Source organism: Anomaloglossus baeobatrachus, chromosome 2 (assembly GCF_048569485.1).
Source record: "Anomaloglossus baeobatrachus isolate aAnoBae1 chromosome 2, aAnoBae1.hap1, whole genome shotgun sequence".
NCBI classification, from domain to species: Eukaryota; Metazoa; Chordata; class Amphibia; order Anura; family Aromobatidae; genus Anomaloglossus; species Anomaloglossus baeobatrachus.
The window spans coordinates 290,544,395-290,568,267 of record NC_134354.1 but is presented as its reverse complement, the minus strand read 5'-3'; the positions used below and the strand labels follow the sequence as shown (position 1 = coordinate 290,568,267).

The window sequence follows — 23,873 nt, the reverse complement described above, 5'->3', positions numbered from 1 at the left end:
AGAAGGGAGCATGCTGGGGGCCCCATATGGGCCCTCTTTTCTTCCATCCGACATAGTCAGCAGCTACTGCTGACTAAACAGTGGAGCTATGCGTGGATGTCTGACCTCCTTCGCACAAAGCAGAAAACTGGTGAGCCAGTGATCCCACTGGGGGTGTATAGCCAGAAGGGGAGGGGCCTTACACTTTTTAGTGTAATGCTTTGTGTGGCCTCCGGAGGCAGTGCTATACACCCAATCGTCTGGGTCTCCCAATGGAGCGCCGAAGAAAAAAAAAACGCAAAGTCCGCAACAGAATCCGCGTCAAATCCGCACCTATGAAAAGGTACAGATTCCGGGGGAAAGCTGCTGATTTTGATGCAGAAAAATCAGCAGATACAGAGTCCCGTGGGCACATAGCCTTAGAGTAAAGGTTGCAGCTGCAGAGTATATGCCTTTATTATGTTGCATGCTGATGGCAGTAAAACATTAGACTTTCAATTAACACCATGCATTTTGGTTTTCTGCACCTCCAGATACACTAACACATCCAGCCATCAGCAGTGTGCACTTAAAAGTTTACTCTTACACAGACGTCAATTGCAAGGAAAAAAAAGAAAGAAAGAAAAGGGGACTTGGTCGATGCAATGTAATAAGACCCTTAAAGGGAACCAACCTGCAGTATTTTCCCATATAAAGTAAAGGCATACTGCCATACTGGCCCTAGCATGCTAGATGCAAGCATATCTTTAATTAGGAGATAGGATGTTTGATTGCCGAAAAAAATGTTCTCAAAAGGTCCACAAATGAGTGCATTGGTTGAGTGGCTTGTGCATCCGGGCGGGACTGTGTGGGTCGGGTCTTGCATTAATATACCTCCCCTGTGTGTTTTTCTGGTTTCTATGTAAATTTCCCCCCCTTGTCGCCACCATGATACTTATAGATTCTACTGCGCACGCACCAGTCATAAGTATTTCATGAACTTTTCCAATAAAATGGCGTTGGAGACAGTGCATACCACCATCTCATTTCTGAACCTCTGGATGTTTGATTGAGAATTTTTTTTTCTCTCCAATCTCTAAAGTGAAGGTATGATTTGATTAACTATCCTAGCACCACTATACCACGGCCTTTACTTCATATGGGGAAAATCCTGCTGGTTAGTGGCCTTTAAAGCTAGTTAGTGGTTCCCTACATGTACTGCTTGTATCCAGATGTCTATAATAAGAATTTTCATAATGTCCTTGTGTCTTCTAGCACTATTTAGGTCATAAGCTTTACAGACTGTCATTTTATACACACTTTAATATTTATGCCATAGCCTTGTGATAGAAAATGATATTCTAAATAAGGGGGGCAATGCATATATTTTTGATTCTTGTCCACATATTTGTAATATGGCATTTTATTGGTGTTAAAGGTGTCGACCTTTGATATTTGGTCTGTGATGACTTTGGCACTAGTCTGATCAGAGAGCAGTAGAAGTGAAGGGATGTGTGAAAGAGGGCAAAGTTCGATTAAAAGGGTAGTGGATTTTTCTGAAAGTTCACCATGAGACTACGGGAGCTATTTTGGAAAGAACGACCAGAACTCTACAACGAAAGCACCATCATTTCTAAAAAAGGACACACTGCATGTTTTCTATACAATTGGCTTGTATGGTCAAATTTTAACTTTAGTCCTGACCTTTTGTCTTTATGTTTTGATCCCTTGAGGGGGGAAAAGGGGGAGGTTGGCTTAGCTTGCAACAGAAAAAATATGATAAAATGCTTCAGTCAGCACTATGTGAATCACTGCACTTTTCATTTTGACATCATCTGAAAACTGCTCCAACCGTAATCAGCACTATGCGGAAAATGGGTGAAACACCACAGCCCGTACATTGGTGGCCGCAGCATGGTCGGGCTCTATGGCCGCTCTCTGTGATTGTCAGATGTAGCAGAGCTGGATGTGTCGTGGGACCTCGTGTGGATTACATCATACCTGGAGGGGTGTTTAGGGATTATTAAAGTGATGAATGAGAGAGCTTTTTAGTGTTTTATTTCAAATAAAGGATTTTTGGGGTGATTGTGTTTATTTACTTTCACTTACAGCTTAGTGGTGAGGAGGTGTCTCAGACGCCTGCCATCACTAAGCTAGGACTTAATGGCAGCTATGGGCTGCTGCAATTAACGCCTTATTATCTCGATTGCCACCGCACCAGGGTAATTGGGATGAGCCGGGAAAAGTCCCGGGACTGTCGCATCTACTGGATGCGGCAATTCTGGGCGGCTGCTGGCTGATATTTTTAGGCTTGGGGGGCTCCCAATAACGTGAGTCCCCCAGCCTGAGAATACCAGCCCCAGCTGTGAGATTTTATCTTGGCTGTTTATCAAATTTGGAAGGGATCAAACGTCGTTTTTTGTGGTTTTTGTTTTTTTTTAATGAATTTATTTAATTCACTGTACGATATAGACCCTTCCACCGGCATCTGTGATTGGCTGCAGTCAGACAGCTGTCACTCAGTGTGGGGGCGGGTCTACCTGCAGCCAATCACAGTCACCAGTGAGCAAGGAAGGAGTGAATATATTATGAGTAACGTGCGGACAGCAAAAATGAAATCTCAGACTTTGCTGGGGAAGGAAATTCATGAGTTTTGAGACCAAAACTGCACCCAAAAAAACGCGCAAAAAACGCAGCGTGCGCACAGCCTAAACGTTCATGTTTTTATGTGATGGAGACATATAAACAAGGATGGGGATCATATACAATGCAGGAGGATCATTACCAGGATGGAGTACACCTTAGTAGAGAATTTGGGGTCATTACCCACAACAGTGTCAGAGCAGAACCTCACCCCATAACAGTGTGTCATGACCACATTTTTTGCTTAAAATTTTATTTTCCCATTTTCCTCCTCTAAAACCAGGGTGCGTCTTATGGTCTGAAAAATACGGTAATTTCTGGAAAACAGCAGTGGGTCAAAATATTCATTGCGCCTGTAGATTATTTCCTTGAGTGTAATTTGGATAATGAGGCCACTTTTTTGGGACGTCTGCTGTATTGGCACTTTAGGAACTTTGCTAATGTTGGAAACAAAGCACTCCAGGAAACTCAGTCACAAAAGCCAAAATTGCGTTCTTCTGAGCCTTTCTGCCTGCAGCACATATAGGGTGTGGCCATAGCTGAGAAAAGGTAGTCCTTAATTATACTCTCTCTCCTATTATCTATCCATTGTAAACATACATTTCAATCTAAACCTATTATTGAAACAAATTGATTTTTTGCTTTAAACACACTGCAATAGTAAAAAAAAAAAACAACAAACAAAAATGTCAGGGAGGTAAAAATACTCAATACACCCCTAGATGAATTGCCTAAAGAGTGTAGATTGCAAAATAGTCACTTTTAGGGGGTTTCCTGCTGTTCTGGCACCTTGAAGCCTCTGCAGGTGTCACCCACAAACTATTACTGCACAATTTGTGCTACAAGAGCAAGAAAGCAATTCCCTTCCTAGCCCTGTAGTAGGTTTTTGGGGTTTGATTTTTTTTTTTTAAACAAATAGGGCATTTCTGCAGTCAAGAGAGATTTGGTAAATTGTAAGGTCCATTTTTCCTGCTATCCCTTGTGAAAATCGCAAAAAAACATTTTTGAACGGCCTGTAGCTTTCAGAAGCCAAGCACAGACAGGCTGGACGATATGTCGGACCTTGATATAGAAGGGCGTGGGATGCTGCCATTGTTTTGCTTCCTGATGAACGCTGCTCGAGGAGCTGAAGAGATCCCAAAAAAACGATTTTTGTGTACTCACCGTAAAATAGTTTTCTCTTACCCATCATTGGGGGACACAGGACCATGGGTGTTATGCTGCCTGTCCATAGGAGGACACTAACTAGATGCAAAAGCATAGCTCCTCCTCTGCAGTATACACCCCCTCGCCGGGCCAGGCAACCTCAGTTTTAGTACACAAGCAGTAGGAGAAAAAAAAAAAACAGTAAAAACTTCAAAACAGAGGAACATGAGAAAAGAAGAGTCATAACCAAATAAGGTACTGAGAGACCCAAGGCCCAACAGAATGGGTGCTGTGTCCCCCAATGATGGGTAAGAGAAAACGATTTTACGGTGAGTACACAAAAATCAGTTTTTCTCTGACGCCTCATTGGGGGACACAGGACTACGGGACGTCCTAAAGCAGTCCATGGGTGGGAAACATAAAAAGACAACACAACCCAAGGACTAGGAACCAGTCCCAGACAGCCTGGAGCGCCTACTGAGAGAGGTGCTCTACTGCCGTTTGCAGAATTTTCCTACCCAGATTTGCCTCAGTTTAAACCTGGGTATGGACTCTGTAATGCTTTGAAAGCGTATGTAGGCTAGACCAGGTCGCAGCCTTACACACCTGTACCACTGAAGCCTGATGCCGAATGGCCCACGAAGCGCCAACTGCTCGCGTGGCATGAGCCCGCCGCCCACTAGGAATGGGCTTGAGTTGCAAGCGGTAGACTTCCTGGATCGCAGAGCGAATCCAGCGAGCCAGAGTCGCCTTTGAAGCTGCCTGTCCCTTCTTAGGCCCCTCAGGAATGACGAACAAAGAGTCCGTTTTCCTAAAGGGGGCTGTCCTGAATATGTAATATCTGAGAGCTCTGACTAGGTCTAACGAATGCAGAGACCTTTCCACCCTACGAACCGGGTGTGGACAAAAGGAAGGCAGAAAAATGTCCTCGTTCAAATGAAACGGGGTAAGAACCTTTGGAAGGAAAACCGGAAGGGGGCGCAGAACCACCTTGTTCTGGTGAAAGATCAGAAAAGGCTTGCGGCAAGAGAGTGCTGCTAGCTCCGAAACCCGTCTGATGGACGCAATTGCCACCAGGAATGTTACCTTCCAGGACAGAAGAGCAAGGGAGGATTCCTTGAGGGGTTCAAAGGGAGACCTCTGGAGACCGTCCAGAACGAGGTTGAGGTCCCATGGTTCCAGCGGCCGTTTGTACGGGGGAACTAGATGGGAAACGCCCTGGAGGAAGGTCTGGACTTGCGGTTTTTGAGTCAGGCGGCATTGGTAGAAGATTGAGAGTGCTGAGACCTGCCCTTTAAGGGAACTGAGAGCCAACCCCGCTTGCAAGCCAGACTACAGAAAGTCGAGAATTCTGGGGATGGCCAGAGGCATAGGCTGGACGTTAGTTTCTCTGCACCATGAAAAGAAGATTTTCCATGTACGGTGGTAAATGCGGGATGAAGCAGGCTTTCGGGCGCTGATCATTGTGGAAATAACCGGGGGGGAAAATCCTGCTCTTGTTAATACCCAGGTCTCAATGGCCATGCCGTCAGCTTCAGGGCTCTGGAGTTCTGATGGGAAATGGGCCCTTGGGTCAGCAAGTCTGGGATGTCTGAAAGGCGCCACGGTGCGTTTGTGAGCATTTTGCAAGGAGCAGACTAGAGCATCCACGCCGATGGACTGCGGGTCGCGTGACCTGGTTATGAGCGCGGGTACCTTTGCATTCAACCTTGAGGCCATTAGGTCCTCGTCTGGTGTGCCCCAGCAAGTGCAGATGTGTAGAAACACATCTGGGTGGAGAGATCATTCTCCGGCGGCCAGGCATTGGCGACTTAGAAAGTCTGCTGCCCAGTTCTCTACCCCCGGTATGTGTACCGCTGATATCACTGATCCCGACGATTCGGCCCAGCTGAGGATCTTGTGGGCCTCGAGATAAGCCGCTTTGCTGCGGGTGCCCCCCTGCCGATTGATATAGGCTACAGCTGTCGCATTGTTCGATTGGACTCGAATCTGATGACACGCTAGCAGAGGGCAGAACACCCTGAGCGTGAGGAAGATCGCGCAGCGTACCAGGATGTTTATGGGTAGGAAAGACTCCTGGGGCGTCAAACGTCCTTGAGCAGTGTGGTGCCGGTGCACTGCTCCCCAGCCTAGGAGGCTGGCGTCCGTGGTCAGGACCAGCCAGTTCGCTGGGAGAAAAGATCTCCCCTTCGATAGGGATGAGGACCGAAGCCACCAGCGGAGTGCTACCTGACTGAAGGCGTCAGGTGAAGATGTCTGTCCAGGGAGAAGGGGCTCTTGTCCCAGGCAGCTAGAAGGGCTAGCTGCAGTGGGCGGAGGTGCAGTTGAGCAAAGGTTACTGCCTCCATAGCCGTCACCATCCTGCCGAGCACTTTCATGCTGAATCGAATGGAGCGAGACGGAGGACATAGAAGGCAGCGTACCGCTCGTTGAAGAGCGATCGCCTTGTCCTGAGGGAGAAGGATCAAGCCCCGACGGGTGTCCAGGGACATGTCCAGGAAGGTGATGGATCGTGATGGGATCAAGGATGATTTGTCCAGATTCACTAGCCACCCTAAGCGGGATAGGGTGTCCACCGTGATGTGTACGCTGGTTGAGCAGTCGCGGAAGGAGGGGGCCTTGATGAGGAGGTCGTCCAAGTAAGGGAGAACGACTACTCCCCTGGCGTGAAGGACGCTCAGACCCTTGGTGCGGTGGCAAGGTCGAAAGGTGGAGTTATGAATTGAAAGTTGGAGTCCTGAATTGCGAAGCGGAGGAAATTTTGGTGATCTGAGGCGATGGGTATGTGCAGGTACGCGTCCTTGATGTCTATGGAGGCAAGGAATTCCCCTTCGACCATGGATGCAATAATGGACCTTAGGGACTCCATTCTGAATCTCCGTACGTGCACATGTTTGTTCAGGGGTTTGAGGTCCAGGATGGGTCGAACTGGCCCATCCTTTTTGGGGACCACAAAGAGGTTGGAATAAAAACCCCCAAACTTCTCGTCGTCCGGGACAGGTAACACTCCTGCTGTTTGGAGCGAGTGGATTGCTGAGAAAAAAGCTTTGCGTCGTTTTCGAGCCTTTGGGGGGTTTGAGAGAAACAACCGACTCGGGGGTCGGGTCCTGGTAACCGGAAGACACAAGGTCTCGCACCCATTTGTCGTCTGAGGCGGCAGCCCAGATGTGTTGAAAGAGCCGCAGTCGACCTCCTACAATGAGTGTGTCTTCCGGGGCGCCGAAGGAGTCACGAGGGGGGAAAACGTCATGGCCGAGTCTCCCTAGTCCTGGACTGTTTTGGTGTCGGATGCCATGACAAAGTGGGTTTCGGGGACAGCTGAGAAGGTCGGTCCCTGTGTAGTCCGCGGCTGGTGGCGGGGACAGCACGGGATGTCGACCAACCAAATGAGTTCCGAAAGGAGCAGAACGAGGACTGTGGACGTCTGGTGAAGGACGTCCTGGACTTCAGCTGGGGGAGGGAGGTACTCTTTCCTCCCGTGGCATCAGAAATGAGCTTGTCCAGACGTTCGCCAAACAATCGGTCTGGAAAAAAGGGAAGGCCCGTGAGAGACTTCTTGGAGGCAGAGTCCGCTTGCCATTGTCGGAGCCAGAGAGCTCTACGGATGGCTATGGTATGTGAGGCGGCAAACGCTGCGCAGGTAGCAGCGTCAATGGAGGCCTGCATGAGGTACTCCGCCGCAGTGGCAATTTGAGCTGCTACCTCTGTAAAGGTATGAGTGAACTGGGATTCCTCAAGCGAAGTGTTAAGGGATTCTGCCCAGACCGAGATCGCCTTTGCGACCCACACAGAGTCAAAGGAGGGCGAGAGGGAGGAACCCGCAGCCTCTAAAGCAGAGCGGGCGAGGTGCTCCACCTGTTTGTCGGGTCCTTGATGGAGGAACCATCGGGTGAAGACAGGAGCGTCTTTGTGGTAAGGCGGGAGACCGGGGGGAGGGGGGGGAGGGTGTCGACCGAGGGCGGATCGGCCCAGCCCTTAGGGGCAGGTGAGGCAAAAGGGTACCGGGACTCCATGAGTTTTCGGTTACCGAAGCGCCTGTCAGGTTTCTCCCTTTGCTTTGTGAGGATATCCTGAAACTCTGGGCGATCAGCGAAAACCTTTTGGGGTTTCCTTGCCCTCTTAAAGGAGACCGCATGGTCAGTGGTAGTGGATGGGGGATCCTCCACATGCAGAGTTTGGTTGATTGCTGCTGTAAGGGAGTCTATTGCAGTTTGATCATCTGGGGAGGCTGAAACCAATGAATCCTCTTGGTATAAACAGCATTCTCCCTCCTCCAGCTCTTCAGAAGCCGTGGAGCGTGTGGGAGAGCCTGCCCTGTGTGCTCCCGAGGGAGAGCCCGCTGGAGACACACGGCCGTGTGCTCTTTCCCTGATCCCTGCAACCGGTGAAGCATGGGCCCGGATTGCCTCAGAAGGATCCTCCATAGGGGTATCCTCAGGCTGCGTTCCGTCCAGGGGCCCAGAAGGGTGTGGAGGACGACACTGCATAGCCAGCACCAGGTTCCGTGACAGAAACTGTGCCCATTCCGGTGGGCTGGGAGCCCTAGGCTCTGGGCTGACGGTTGCGGCGGTGGTGGCAGGGGGGTCTTGGGGGGCTATAGGGGCACAGGACTCACAGAGAGAAGAGGTGTGTTTACGTGGTAGCTCAGCGTGGCAGGCAGTGCAGGCTGAATAATAGAATATGTGAGCCTTAGCACTAGTAGTACCCTTAGAGTTCTGCATGTTCCTAATAGGAGTAATAATAATACTTCGGTGTACCTCACCAGAATCAGCCGATGGCCCTGCGTCCTCAGGAAGTAGTCTCTGTGGAGAACTTCGCGCGTTTTTCTGGGGGGGCGGGGCTTAGCGCGGCCCACGGAGGGGCGGGGCTTAGCGCTAAAAGAGCGCCAAGAAGAAGTCAGTGTGCCCCCCTGCTGTCAGCAGTAAAAAACGGCGGGAAGGGAGCCTCTGACAGTTTTTCTCCCCCTCCCTCCAGTCAGCACACAGCTACCAGTAGATTATCTCTGCAGGAGTCCCTGCAATCAGCAAGGGACTCCCCCTCCTCCAGCCAGCACACAGCTAGAGGGAATAAACACTGAGTTTATGAGCCCTGGGAGCCCTCCCCCCCGCCACCATTAGATTATCTCTGCAGGATTCCCTGAAATCAGCAAGGGACTTTCCCCTCCTCCAGCCAGCACGCAGCTATGGTGGGAATAAAGACTGTAAATTCAGCAGTCCTGGGAGCCTTCCCTGCACAGTCTTTCTCCCTCTGTCTGGGAAACCAGTCAGGGGGGGGATCTCACCTTGACACTGCCTCAGTCCAGGCAGTGGAAATAGCAGTCAGCTTGCTGTGTCCAGTCACACAGGTGCAATGTATCAACTCAGAGCCTGCAAAGAGGGGCTGAGGAATTGTGCCTCTGCCCTGGGCTCTGGAAAATCGGTGTCGGTTCCCGCCCATTGGTGGTATTGGGAGATCGGTCCCTAAGGGAAACCGTCGCCCTCAAAAAATAACAAAACCTTGAAAGGATGTGCCTCCTACAGACACTAAGCTAAAACTGAGGTTACCTGGCCCGGCCAGGGGGTGTATATTGCAGAGGAGGAGCTAATGCTTTTTGCATCTACTTAGTGTCCTCCTATGGATAGGCAGCATAACACCCATGGTCCTGTGTCCCCCAATGAGGCGTCAGAGACAGGTACTGTTCTGACATACAGCAATATGCTAGATTCTAATGACACCATTGTCTTATATTACTAACTTCAGCAGTCACATCAATAAATACAGGTAGAGAAATTAAAACTACCCTTAGAATAATAGCAACATTAATAGTAATACAATATGCATATTATAATAATAATAATAATAATAATAATAATAATAATAATAATACTATTACTAAGGCTAAGTTCACACTTCCGTTGTTTTGCATCAGTCACAATCCGTCGCCTAGAGGAATTGCAGTGTCCTGCAAAATATTTTGCAGGAATCCTGTTTTTCCCCATAGACTTCTATTAGTGACGGATTACGACTGATGATGCTGCGTTGCATCCGCTGCGTTGCGGTCAGTCGTTTTTTAACTGACCGCCGGGCGGGAGCAACGCAGCCTGTAACGTTTTTTGAGCAGTGCGATCCGTAGGATTTTGTTGCACATGCTCTTTCTGGATCCCTGCCCCCGTAACCAGGATAAACATCGGGTAACCAAGCAATGCGCTTTGGTTAGTTACCCGATATTTACAGTGGTTACGGGTGCAGGGAGCTAAGCGGTGTATGCTGGTAACCAAGATAAATATCAGGTAACCAAGCAAAGAAGGGAATTTTGTTTACTTACCGTAAATTCCTTTTCTTCTAGCTCTAATTGGGAGACCCAGACAATTGGGTGTATAGGCTATGCCTCCGGAGGCCGCACAAAGTACTACACTTAAAAGTGTTAGGCCCCTCCCCTTCTGCCTATACACCCCCCGTGCTCCCACGGGATGCTCAGTTTTGGTGCAAAAGCAAGAAGGAGGAAAAATAATTATAAACTGGTTTAAAGTAACTTCAATCCGAAGGAAACTCGGAGAACTGAAACCATTCAACATGAACAACATGTGTACACAAAAAAACAGGGGCGGGTGCTGGGTCTCCCAATTAGAGCTAGAAGAAAAGGAATTTACGGTAAGTAAACAAAATTCCCTTCTTCTTTTTTGCTCTATTGGGAGACCCAGACAATTGGGACGTCCAAAAGCAGTCCCTGGGTGGGTAAAATAATACCTCGTAAGAGAGCCGTAAAACGGCCCTTTCCTACAGGTGGGCAACCGCCGCCTGAAGGACTCGTCTACCTAGGCTGGCATCCGCCGCAGCATAGGTATGCACCTGATAGTGCTTCGTGAAAGTGTGCAGGCTCGACCAGGTAGCCGCCTGACACACCTGTTGAGCCGCAGCCTGGTGCCTCAAAGCCCAGGACGCTCCCACGGCTCTGGTAGAATGGGCCTTCAGCCCTGAGGGAACCGGAAGCCCAGCCGAACGGTAAGCTTCGATAATTGGCTCCTTGATCCACCGAGCCAGGGTTGATTTGGAAGCCTGTGACCCTTTACGCTGGCCAGCGACAAGGACAAAGAGTGCATCCGAGCGGCGCAGGGGCGCCGTACGAGAAATGTAGATTCTGAGTGCTCTCACCAGATCTAACAAGTGCAAATCCTTTTCACATTGGTGAACTGGATGAGGATAAAAGAGGGTAAGGAAATATCCTGATTGAGATGAAAGGGGGATACCACCTTAGGGAGAAATTCTGGAACCGGACGTAGAACCACCTTGTCCTGGTGAAAAACCAGAAAAGGGGCTTTGCACGACAACGCTGCTAGCTCAGACACTCTCCGAAGAGAAGTGACTGCTACTAGAAAAACCACTTTCTGCGAAAGTCGTGAGAGGGAGATATCTCTCATTGGCTCGAATGGTGGTTTCTGAAGAACCATCAGCACCCTGTTTAGATCCCAGGGTTCTAACGGCCGCTTGTAAGGTGGAACGATGTGACAAACTCCCTGCAGGAACGTGCGTACCTGTGGAAGTCTAGCTAGGCGCTTCTGGAAAAACACAGAGAGCGCTGAAACTTGTCCCTTAAGGGAACCGAGCGACAAACCCTTTTCCAGTCCAGATTGAAGGAAGGACAGAAAAGTAGGTAATGCAAATGGCCAGGGAGAAAAACCCTGAGCAGAGCACCACGACAGGAAAATTTTCCACGTCCTGTGATAAATCTTGGCGGACGTTGGTTTCCTAGCCTGTCTCATAGTGGCAATGACTTCTTGAGATAACCCTGAAGACGCTAGGATCCAGGACTCAATGGCCACACAGTCAGGTTGAGGGCCGCAGAATTCAGATGGAAAAACGGCCCTTGAGACAGCAAGTCTGGTCGGTCTGGTAGTGCCCACGGTTGGCCGACCGTGAGATGCCACAGATCCGGGTACCACGACCTCCTCGGCCAGTCTGGAGCGACGAGGATGGCGCGGCGGCAGTCGGCCCTGATCTTGCGTAACACTCTGGGCAACAGTGCCAGCGGAGGAAACACATAAGGGAGCTGAAACTGCGACCAATCCTGAACTAAGGCGTCTGCCGCCAGAGCTCTGGGATCTTGAGACCGTGCCATGAACGTTGGTACCTTGTTGTTGTGCCGGGACGCCATGAGGTCGACGTCCGGCACCCCCCAGCGGCAACAGATCTCCTGAAACACGTCCGGGTGAAGGGACCATTCCCCTGCGTCCATGCCCTGGCGACTGAGATAATCTGCTTCCCAGTTTTCCACGCCTGGGATGTGAACTGCGGATATGGTGGAGGCCGTGGCTTCCACCCACATCAAAATCCGCCGGACTTCCTGGAAGGCTTGTCGACTGCGTGTGCCGCCTTGGTGGTTGATGTATGCCACCGCTGTGGAATTGTCCGACTGAATTCGGATCTGCTTGCCTTCCAGCCACTGCTGGAACGCTTTCAGGGCAAGATACACTGCCCCAATTTCCAGAACATTGATCTGAAGCGAGGACTCTTGCCGGGACCACGTACCCTGAGTCCTGTGGTGGAGAAAAACCGCTCCCCACCCTGACAGACTCGCGTCCGTCGTGACTACTTCCCAGGATGGGGGTAGGAAGGATTTCCCCTTCGATAATGAAGTGGGAAGAAGCCACCACCGAAGGGAAGCTTTGGTCGCCTGAGAGAGGGAGACGGTCCTGTCGAGGGACGTCGGCTTCCTGTCCCATTTGCGTAGGATGTCCCATTGAAGAGGACGCAGGTGAAACTGCGCGAAAGGGACTGCTTCCATTGCTGCCACCATCTTCCCCAGGAAGTGCATGAGGCGCCTCAAGGGGTGTGACTGGCCTTGAAGGAGAGATTGTACCCCTGTCTGTAGTGACCGCTGCTTGATCAGCGGAAGCTTCACTATCGCTGAGAGGGTATGAAACTCCATGCCAAGGTATGTGAGCGATTGGGCCGGTGTCAGATTTGACTTTGGAAAATTGATGATCCACCCGAAATCCTGGAGAGTCTCCATGGAAGCGTCGAGGCTGCGTTGGCATGCCTCTTGAGAGGGTGCCTTGATCAACAGATCGTCCAAGTACGGGATCACCGAGTGACCCTGAGAATGGAGGACCGCTACTACAGTAGCCATAACCTTGGTGAAAACCCGTGGGGCTGTTGCCAGGCCGAATGGCAGTGCCACAAACTGCAGGTGTTCGTTTCCTATGGCGAAGCGCAAGAAGCGCTGGTGCTCTGGGGCAATCGGAACGTGGAGATAAGCATCTTTGATATCGATCGATGCAAGGAAATCTCCTTGGGACATTGAGGCGATGACGGAGCGAAGGGATTCCATCCGGAACCGTCTGGTCTTTACGTGTTTGTTGAGAAGTTTCAGGTCTAGGACAGGACGGAAAGACCAGTCCTTCTTTGGGACCACAAACAAGTTGGAGTAAAAACCGTGGCCCTGTTGATGAAGAGGAACAGGGACCACCACTCCTTCTGCCTTCAGAGTGCCCAGCGCCTGCAGAAGAGCCTCGGCTCTCTCGGGAGGCGGAGAAGACCTGAAGAATCGAGTCGGGGGACGAGAGATGAACTCTATCTTGTAACCGTGAGACAGAATGTCTCTCACCCAGCGGTCTTTTATTTGTGGCAGCCAGGCGTCGCAAAAGCGGGAGAGCCTGCCACCGACCGAGGATGCTACTAGAGGAGGTCGAAAGTCATGAGGAAGCCGCCTTGTTAGCGGTGCCTCCAATGTTCGTTTTAGGACGTGACTTAGACCGCCATGCATCAGAGTTCCTTTGTTCTTTCTGAGACCTTTTGGACGAGGAGAATTGGGACCTGCCCGCGCCCCGAAAGGACCGAAACCTCGCCTGCCCTCTCCTCTGTTGGGGAATGTTCTGTTTGGGCTGGGGTAAGGATGTATCCTTTCCCTTGGATTGTTTGATGATTTCATCCAGACGCTCGCCAAACAGCCTGTCGCCAGAAATTGGCAAACTGGTTAAGCGCTTTTTGGAAGCAGAATCTGCCTTCCATTCCCGTAGCCACAAGGCCCTGCGGAGTACCACCGAATTGGCGGTCGCCACCGCCGTACGGCTCACAGAGTCCAGGACAGCATTAATAGCGTAAGACGCAATTGCCGAGGTCTGGGTGGTAATGGATGCCACTTGTGGCGCGGCCGTGCAAGTGGCTACTTCAATTTGCGCTTGACCTGCTGAGATAGCTTGCAGCGCCCATACGGCTGCGAATGCTGGGGCAAAAGAAGCTCCGATAGCTTCATAGATGGATTTCCACCAGAGCTCCATCTGCCTGTCAGTGGCATCTTTGAGCGAGGCCCCATCTTCCACTGCAAGTATGGATCTAGCCGCCAGTCTGGAGATTGGAGGATCCACTTTGGGACATTGAGTCCAACCTTTAACCACGTCCGGGGGGAAAGGATAACGTGTATCCTTAAGGCGCTTAGAAAAAACGCTTATCTGGACAAGCATGGTGATTCTGGATTGCCTCTCTGAAATCAGAGTGGTCTAGAAATATACTCTGTGTCCGCTTGGGAAACCTGAAACGAAATTTCTCCTGCTGAGAAGCTGACTCCTCCGCCGGAGGGGCTGAGGGAGAAATATCCAGCAACTGATGGATGGACGCAATAAGATCGTTTACTATGGCGTCCCCGTCTGGAGTATTAAGATTGAGAGCGCTCTCAGGATCAGAATCCTGATCAGCTGTCTCCGCATCATCAACCAAAGATTCCCCCCGCTGAGACCCTAAACAATATGATGTCGAGGGAAATTCTAAGCGAGCCCGCGTAGTCAATCTGGGGCTGGGGTCTAAGTCAGAACCCTCAGACTGGGATGTAGGAGATACCCCGGGAGGACATTGTTGGTCCAACTGAGGGGGGCCCGGGAACAACGATTCAACAGGGTCCCGTTGCTGAGATACCGGCCTGGACTGCAAGGCTTCTAGTATCTTAGCCATAGTCTCAGAGAGTTTAGCAAACTCAGTCCCCGTCACCTGGACAGTGTCAACAGGTGTCTCCCCCTGGGCCCCTCTTAGCATAGGCTCCGGCTGAAGAAGTGGCACAGGGGTCGAACACTGCACACAATGAGGGTCAGTGGAACCTGCCGGTAGTGGGGTCTTACAAGCGGCGCAGGCAGCATAATAAGCCTGTGTTTTGGCACCCCTGCCTTTTGTGGGCGCCATGCTATAGTTTTCCTTGAGTTACACAAAAGGGTATATAGCCAGAATGCACTGTGCTCATACAGTGTAAAGTATATATGATACACAAATAATGTACCAATACACTACAGCACCATGGGGCTAGCACCAACAGGTGCTGCTTACCAGCCGCCTAAAGCGGTTGTGAGGCCACCAGAGACCGTGTCTGGGTCTCCCAGGACTTGTCCCTCTTCTGCAGCGTCGGTGGAGCTGACAGGAATGGCTGCGGCGTCCTGACGAGATGAGGGAGCTGTGGGCCTGGCCGAGAAAGAGCGCGAACTGGTGCTCACACCGTGCACAGTGAGGGGGGTGGAGTATGTAAATCATACTCCAGCCCTCAGAGCTGCTCGCTCCGTGCAGCGTCCCGCCCTTCCCCCTGCCTGTCAGGGCTGAGGGCGGGAGAAAAGTAAACTAGGCCGCAAGGAAGCCGGGGACTCTAGTAATAAACGCGGCCGCCGTAAAAGCGCGGCCGGCGTGAAAGTCCCCGGCGAACTACAAGTCCCAGCCGCGCCGCAGTGTCCCATGGCAGCGGCGGTTAGTGCGGTAGCCCTTACATATAAACACACTCAGCGACGCTGAGTGTGTAATGGCACATATAGACCCGGTCAGCGCCGCGGTCCCCGGTGCACTAGCACACCCAGCAAAGCTGAGGTGATGCCGTGCGCGGTCCCCACAGGGATACAGAGTACCTCCAAGATGCAGGGCCATGTCCCTGAACGATACTCGGCTCCTATCCATCAGGCTCCACAGGAGTTGTGGATGAAGCGCGGTCTCAGTGCCTGGAGACCGGTAAGATCCCACTTCACCCAGAGCCCAGAGGGGGATGGGGAAGGAAAGCAGCATGTGGGCTCCAGCCTCCGTAGCCGCAATGGATACCTCAACCTTAACAACACCGCCGACAAGAGTGGGGTGAGAAGGGAGCATGCTGGGGGCCCTATATGGGCCCACTTTTCTTCCATCCGACATAGTCAGCAGCTGCTGCTGACCAATCTGTGGAGCTGTGCTGTGCGTGTCTGACCTCCTTCGCACAAAGCAAAAAACTGAGCAGCCCGTGGGAGCACGGGGGGTGTATAGGCAGAAGGGGAGGGGCCTAACACTTTTAAGTGTAGTACTTTGTGCGGCCTCCGGAGGCATAGCCTATACACCCAATTGTCTGGGTCTCCCAATAGAGCGAAAAAGAAAAGTGCTTTGCTTTTAGTTACCCGATATTTACCCTGGATACAGTGTGCAAGAAGGCAGACACTTCCCCGCTCGGCTCCGCCCCCTCCCGCACGCCGCATGTGTACACACACACACACACACACTCACTTGTCCCCAGCCCTGCAGTCCGCGCGGCACTGATGTCCTCAGCTCCACGGCCCCGCTCGGCTCCGCCCCCTGGCGCTCGACCCCCCTCCCGCACTCCGCATGTACACACGCATGTAGACACACACACACACACACACACACACACACACACGACCTGTACCCAGCCATGCTGACCGCGGCACTGACGTCCTCAGCTCCGCCCGCCCCCCCCCCCGAACGTTGTCATCCGTTGTACAACGCATCAGTCACATGCGTCAAGCAACACATGTGACTGATGCAAAACAACGGAAATGTGAACTTAGCCTAATAGTAATACTAACAGGGCAAGCACTAACTGAACACAGACTGTTGGGTACCACTGCCCAAAGCCACACAATCAGCTCAGGTGCCTGGGTGATGTTGCTGATGGGAACACAAATGTAGTAGTTTCCAAAGTGTGTAAAGTGTAGGAGCAAGTGGTGGGAACCCCAGTAATTGACAGTTATCACCTATGCTATGGACTGGTGATAAGTGGCCTTTGTGGCACAATTTGTAGCTTGTTTGCTTCACAATAAACCAATTCTCCTTTGTATCAAGAAGTAGTTCTTTGTAAAATGTAAATCAGAGAAGGCGGTGTCAGTACCTGCGCCAGACATTTTGGGCATCTCCAATCTCCTTTGGGCACATCATTTAGTGGAGGAATAAGACAGAAAGTATGGTAACTGTCATCACAGCCGTCACACAAAAGGAGGCGGTCTTCATCACTTCCACTCCCACACAGAAGGCAAACATATAAATCCACCTTCAGAAAAACAAATAGGTTTAGGATTCGGTCTATTTATAATTTGACTTTGGACATAACGTAACGGAACCTGATAGGACTGTGAGCGGCCCATGACAGCTTCACATTTCCATCATGCCGGCTAAGCAGGAAACTATTGATCTCATACTTACAGGACTTCGGCTTTTCTTTGATTTGGACTTTGGCTTCTCTATGACGGCTTCTACTGGATCTCGTTTCAACATTATTTGCCTTTCTTCTATAAAAGGGTGGAAAATAACGAACCAGGACTTATTTCTCAAACGCATGCAACACAGTACAACAAAACTGTCTCACTGAAGATGGCCTATGCTTAGAACTTGGAATATTAAAAAGTGGGAGCAGGTGGACATGAAGCGCACCTAATTCTTGTATGTTCTGCTACAGATGGCTTACACTTAAGGTACCGTCACACTAAGCGACACTCCAGCGATCCCACCAGCAACCTGACCTGGCAGGGATCGCTGGAGCGCCGCTACACGGGTTGCTGGTGAGCTGTCACACAGGCAGATCTCACCAGCAACAAGTGACCAGCCCCCAGCCAACAGTGACGCGTGGAAGCGATGCTGCGCTTGGTAACTAAGGTAAATATCGGGTAACCAACCCGATATTTACCTTAGTTACCAGCGCACACCGCTTAGCGCTGGCTCTCTGCACACCTAGCCACAGTACACATCGGGTTAATTACCCGATGTGTAGTCTGGCTATGTGTGCAGGGAGCCGACACTGACAGCGTGAGAGTGGCGGACGCTGGTAACGAAGGTAAATATCGGGTAACCAAGGTAAGGGCTTCTTGGTTACCCGCTGTTTACCGTGGTTACCAGCGTCCACAGAAGCCGGCTCCTGCTGCCTGCACATTCAGTTGTTGCTCTGTCGCTGTCACACACAGCGATGTGTGCTTCACAGCGGGAGAAAAACAACTAAAAAATGGTCCAGGACATTCAGCAACAACCAGCGACCTCACAGCAGGGGCCGGGTTGTTGGTGGATGTCACACACAGCAACATCGCTAGCAACATCGCTGCTACGTCACAAAAGTTGTGCCTCAGCAGTGATGTTGCTAGCGATGTTGCTTAGTGAGACGTGACCTTTAGAAGCAGCAGACAGCACAAAGGAGACACCTAGAAAACCACACCTTCACATTTATTGTCACAAATGTGTAAATTTAGCATTGCATTTGTCATCACAAGAGCCCAAGTTAGTCAACACTTTACCAGGGAATGTACTATAACTCTTAGGTGAAAATATCAATAACTGGGGAAAAACCCCACAAACTATGGACGGCATACCAACTATTGAAGTGCATGAGGCGGCAGTGCCTCACATGAAACGTGGGAAAAATTAAAAGAATACTGGTCAATGGAAAAGTTGTAGCGGATTTCCCTGTAGTGCTATTTTAACTTGCTTGAAGGGGGCTCTCCAGGGAAAAAAAAGAAAAAAAGAGAATTTTGTTTACTTACCGTAAATTCTTTTTCTTATAGTTCCGACATGGGAGACCCAGACCATGGGTGTATAGCTTCTGCCTCCGGAGGACACACAAAGTACTACACTAAAAAGTGTAGCTCCTCCCTCCGAGCATATACACCCCCTGGATGACCAAATCTAGCCAGTTTAGTGCAAAAGCTGAAGGAGGACATCCACCCACAAGTAGAGATAGAGTAAAACCCGGAACAACCGGAACCTCTGTCTACAACAACAGCCGGTGAAAACACACGGAACAAGAACTGCCAACAGGCAACAGGGAGGGTGCTGGGTCTCCCATGTCGGAACTATAAGAAAAAGAATTTACGGTAAGTAAACAAAATTCTCTTTTTCTTCATCGTTCCTTATGGGAGACCCAGACCATGGGACGTCTCAAAGCAGTCCATGGGTGGGAAATAAACAGAAAACTGAGAAGTAGGCAAAACCTAACTTCACAAATGGGCGACAGCCGCCTGAAGGATGCGTCTGCCCAAGCTCGCATCTGCCGAAGCATGAGCATGCACTTGGTAGTGCTTCGAAAAGGTATGCATACTAGTCCTAGTGGCAGCCTGACAGACCTGCTGAGCCGTAGCCTGGTGCCTGAAAGCCCAAGAGGCACCGACAGCTCTGGTCGAGTGCGCCTTAATCCCCGGCGGGGGAGGCACCTGAGAACATTGGTAGGCATCGGATATGGCCGACCTAATCCAACGAGCTAGGGTCGGTTTAGAAGCCGAGAGACCCTTGGGCTGACCTGTGGTCAGCACAAAAAGAGAGGTGCACCGCCTAAGAGCGGCGGTGCGTGACACATAGATCCGGAGCGCCCGCACCAAATCTAAAGTATGCAACGCTTTCTCAAAGCGATGCACAGGGGCCGGACAAAGGGAAGGCAATGAAATGTCCTGGTTAAGGTGGAAAGGAGACACCACCTTAGGGAGAAAGTCCGGAGTCGGACGGAGAACCACCTTGTCTTGGTGAAAAACCAAAAAGGGTGACTCCGAAGAGAGCGCAGCCAAATCAGAGACTCTCCTGAGAGAAAAGTTATGGCCACCAGAAAGACCACTTTCTGTGAAAGTCGAAACAAAAAAACCTCCCTAAGAGGCTCAAAGGGGGGTTTCTGTAAGGCCGTGAGGACCAGATTAAGATCCCAGGGATCCAAAGGCCGCCGGTAAGGAGGAATGATGTGAGATGCGCCCTGCATGAAGGTGCGCACCTGGGCCAGTCGGGCGATACGCCGCTGGAACAACACTGACAGAGCCGAGACCTGTCCCTTGAGGGAATTGAGGGATAGTCCTAGCTGCAGACCGGACTGTAGAAAGGACAGGATGGTCGGCAAGGAAAACGGCCAAGGAGCATGGCCGGAAGAGCGACACCAGGACAGGAAAATTCTCCAAGTCCTGTGGTAAATCCTGGCCGAGGAAGACTTCCGAGCCTGAGTCATAGTGGAGATGACCTCGGAAGGAATGCCTGAAGCCGTCAGGATCCAGGACTCAAGAGCCACGCCGTCAATCTGAGAGCCGCAGAATTCTGGCGGAAAAACGGACCTTGTGAGAGAAGGTCTGGGCGGTCCGGGAGATGCCACGGCACCTCTACGGACAGACGGAGCAGGTCTGGGTACCAAGCTCGCCTGGGCCAGTCTGGAGCAATAATTATGACCCGACGGCCCTCCATTCTGATCTTGCGCAGGACTCTGGGCAAGAGAGCTAGAGGGGGAAACACGTAGGCCAGACGGAAGTGGGCCCAATCCTGAACCAGCGCGTCCGCTGCCAAGGCCTGAGGATCGTGGGAGCGAGTCACGTAAACCGGGACCTTGTCGCCTGGGATGTGGACTGAGGATATGGTGGACTTGGAGTCCTCCGTCCACTGAAGGATACGTTGAACTTCCAACATTGCTAGGCGGCTGCGAGTCCCGCCCTGGTGATTGATGTAGGCAACTGCTGTCGCGTTGTCTGACTGGACTCGAATGTGCTTGCCCGCCAACAGGTGGTGAAAGGCTACGAGAGCTAGGAGCACAGCTCTGATTTCCAGCACATTGACCGAGAGGGCTGATTCGGACGGAGTCCAAGTGCCCTGTGCTCGGTGGTGGAGAAACACTGCTCCCCAGCCGGATAGACTGGCATCCGTGGTGAGAATCACCCAGGACGGGGCCAGAAAGGAGCGTCCCTGGGACAGAGAGAGGGGCCGAAGCCACCACTGAAGAGAGCTCCTGGTCTGTGGCGACAGAGCCACTAGCCTGTGCAAGGAAGAGGTCCGCTTGTCCCAACAGCGGAGAATGTCCAGCTGCAGAGGACGCAGATGGAACTGGGCAAAGGGAACCGCTTCCATTGACGCCACCATCTGACCCAGCACCTGCATGAGGTGCCTGATGGAATGACGGCAGGGCTTCAACAGAGAGCGCACCGCCAGATGAAGGGACTGCTGTTTGACTAAGGGCAGCTTCACAAGTGCCGGCAGAGTCTCGAATTGCATCCCTGGGTACGTACGTTTCTGGGTCGGGGTCAGAGTGGACTTGGGCAGATTGACAAGCCACCCGAATTGAACAAGCGTGGCGAGAGTGAGCGAGACACTCCGCTGACAGTCTGCACTGGATGAAGCCTTGACTAGAAGGTCGTCCAGGTAAGGAATCACTGCCAACCCCTGGAGGTGCAGAACCGCAACCACTGCTGCCATGACCTTGGTGAATACACGAGGGGCCGTGGCTAACCCGAAGGGGAGAGCCACGAATTGGAAATGTTCCTCTCCGATTGCAAAACGTAGCCAACGCTGGTGTGAAACTGCAATTGGCACATGCAGATAGGCATCTCTGATGTCGATGGATGCTAGAAAATCTCCTTGGGTCATTGAGGCAATGACCGATCGCAAAGATTCCATGCGAAAGTGCCGCACCTGAACATGCTTGTTGAGAAGCTTGAGATCCAGGATGGGCCGGAAGGAACCGTCCTTCTTGGGGACTAGGAAGAGGTTTGAGTAGAAACCTCTGAACCGTTCCCGGGCGGGAACCGGTACAATTACTCCGTTGGCCTGCAAGGATGCCACGGCCTGAGAGAAGGCGGCGGCTTTGGAGCAGGGGGGAGTGGACAGAAAAAATCTGTTTGGCGGGCTGGAAGAAAATTCTATCCTGTAGCCGTGGGAGATGATATCCCGCACCCACTGATCGGAGACGTGTTGAAACCACACGTCGCCAAAGTGGGAGAGAGCCTGCCACCGACCAAGGACGTTGCTGGCGCAGCCAGATAGTCAAGAGGAGGCTGCCTTAGTGGCAGCGGCTGCTCCGTTCTTCTGAGGACGCGGCTTCGTGCGCCAGTTGGGTTTTCGATCCTTGGCTGAGTTAGTGGACGAGGCTGAGGGCTTAGAGGATGACCAGTTAGAGGAACGAAAGGAACGAAACCTCGATTGGTTCCTGCCCTGGACAGGTTTCCTGGTTTTAGTTTGTGGCAAGGAAGTACTCTTCCCGCCAGTAGCTTCCTTAATAATTTCATCCAGATGTTCACCGAACAGCAGGGACCCAGCAAAGGGGAGCCCAGCAAGGTACTTCTTGGAAGAAGCGTCTGCTTTCCACTCTCGAAGCCACAAGATCCTGCGGATCGCGAGGGAATTAGCGGAAGCCACCGCCGTGCGGTGAGAAGCCTCCAGAATGGCAGACATGGCATAGGATGAAAAAGCCAAAGCCTGGGAAGTTAAGGCAACCATTTCGGGCATAGAGTCCCTGGCGAGGGAATGTATCTCCGCCAGAGAAGCAGAGACGGCCTTAAGAGCCCACACTGCTGCAAAAGACGGGGAGAATGAGGCCCCTGACGCCTCATATACAGATTTGAACAGAAGGTCAACCTGGCGGTCAGTGGGATCCTTAAGTGAGGTGCCATCGGCCACAGATACAACTGTCCGGGCTGAGATTCTAGACACCGGAGGATCTACCTTTGGTGAATGAGCCCACTCCTTGACCACCTCTGGTGGAAAGGGAAAACGGTCATCAGAACTACGCTTTGGGAAGAGTTTGTCAGGACAGGCCCTGGGCTTGGTCACAGTGGCCTGAAAACTGGAGTGGTTAAAAAAAAAACATACTCCTTGCTCTCTTAGGTGAGGTAAACTGGTGTTTTTCTACCAGAGAGGCTTGTTCCTCTGACACTGGTGGATTGAGGTCCAGTACGGAATTAATGGACGCAATCAAGTCACTAACATCCGCATCACCTTCAGATAGATCAATGGGGTACATAGAGGTAGCGTCCGAGCCCACAGTAAAGGCATCCTCCTCGCCCTGTGTGAGGCAAATCCCGGGATATGAAGATGAATTATGACTCCAGTCATAATCCCTCATCACTCCCTGGCAGTGCCCCCTCCCTTCTTGTTCTCAGTGTTCCACTTACACCTCCATGGCCATGTCCTGTGATATGGAAATGAGGTGGTGTGGGAACAATGGACACAGGATGACTCCCTGCCGTCACCCTGTAACAAGAGTTGTATCTCATTAGCAAGGCTATGGAACTAGCTAGACAGAACGACTCCAGTAAAAAATGGTTCATATCTCGCAAGCCATATTTCCGATAAATATGGCAACCATAAAAATGGTGTCTCCGCATGTGGACGATGCCGGCACCCCCTTTTTATGGGAGCAGGACATTGGGAAATGCCCCAGGCGTGATATCAGCCAATGGGGAACTGGCAGACAGGTCATGAGTCCCCTCGTTCTGTAGCTAAATTCATAACTGTCACAATGAGAGCATTGGCGTCCGCCTACGACGCTCCCAGGCAAAGTTATGGCCATATTCCATGTTGGGATATTGTCCATAACTCAAGCCAGGGGTGGAGCAGTGTTCCCTGTGAGGTCACGAAGGTAGGAGGGGACCTGGATCTGCCCAGGTTGATAACCCTACTTCGGCCATTTTCCAGCGTTCTTCTCGCTGGGGGCACGTGTAGGAAACATCTGTGGGAAGGATCCTAGAAACCTGGGTACAGCGCCCCCCTGTGGCCAGACGCAACAAGGTAACTGCTGGAACTGTGTATGCCTGTTTGTAACCCATGCTTTGATTGTAACTGTACTCTGACATAACTGTATATTCTGTAGATTCCCTATTGTATATATTGTAGTTCTAGTGTGCTTTAGGCTGATTAAATTATATAATTAATCTTGGGCTGTTCTGTTATCTCGATCTTGAATCCCACGTCTGTGTGTTCGGCTAATAGTTACCGTAAATCGGTTGGTGGCAGCGAATTGTGCCAAGGATTATTGTGGGGAGGCCAGTGAGATTCGGGGAGATTTTATATATTCCGCCCGCGGAGGTCGGGGGAATATATACCTTACTCTCACCGGGGACCCTTCAATAATCGGCATAAGTAGTATAGCGGCCTCCTTGCTTATTGTCGGGCAATTCCATAATTGGCCTGACTATAAGAGGGGCGCT

The 23,873-nt window shown here is 51.3% G+C and overlaps 1 protein-coding gene across 1 annotated transcript in view; it reads right to left on the bottom strand.

The window, feature by feature from the left end:
- KDM5B (lysine demethylase 5B) overlaps window positions 1–23,873 on the bottom strand; it is a 153,487-nt gene that overhangs the window by 74,903 nt on the left and 54,711 nt on the right. The window contains exons 8-9 of the mRNA XM_075335848.1: window positions 17,152–17,237; window positions 16,841–16,999 (exon numbers count right to left, since the gene is read on the bottom strand). Of these exons, the coding sequence (XP_075191963.1) occupies window positions 16,841–16,999; window positions 17,152–17,237 (245 nt within the window). The remainder of the gene's footprint in view (window positions 1–16,840; window positions 17,000–17,151; window positions 17,238–23,873) is intronic.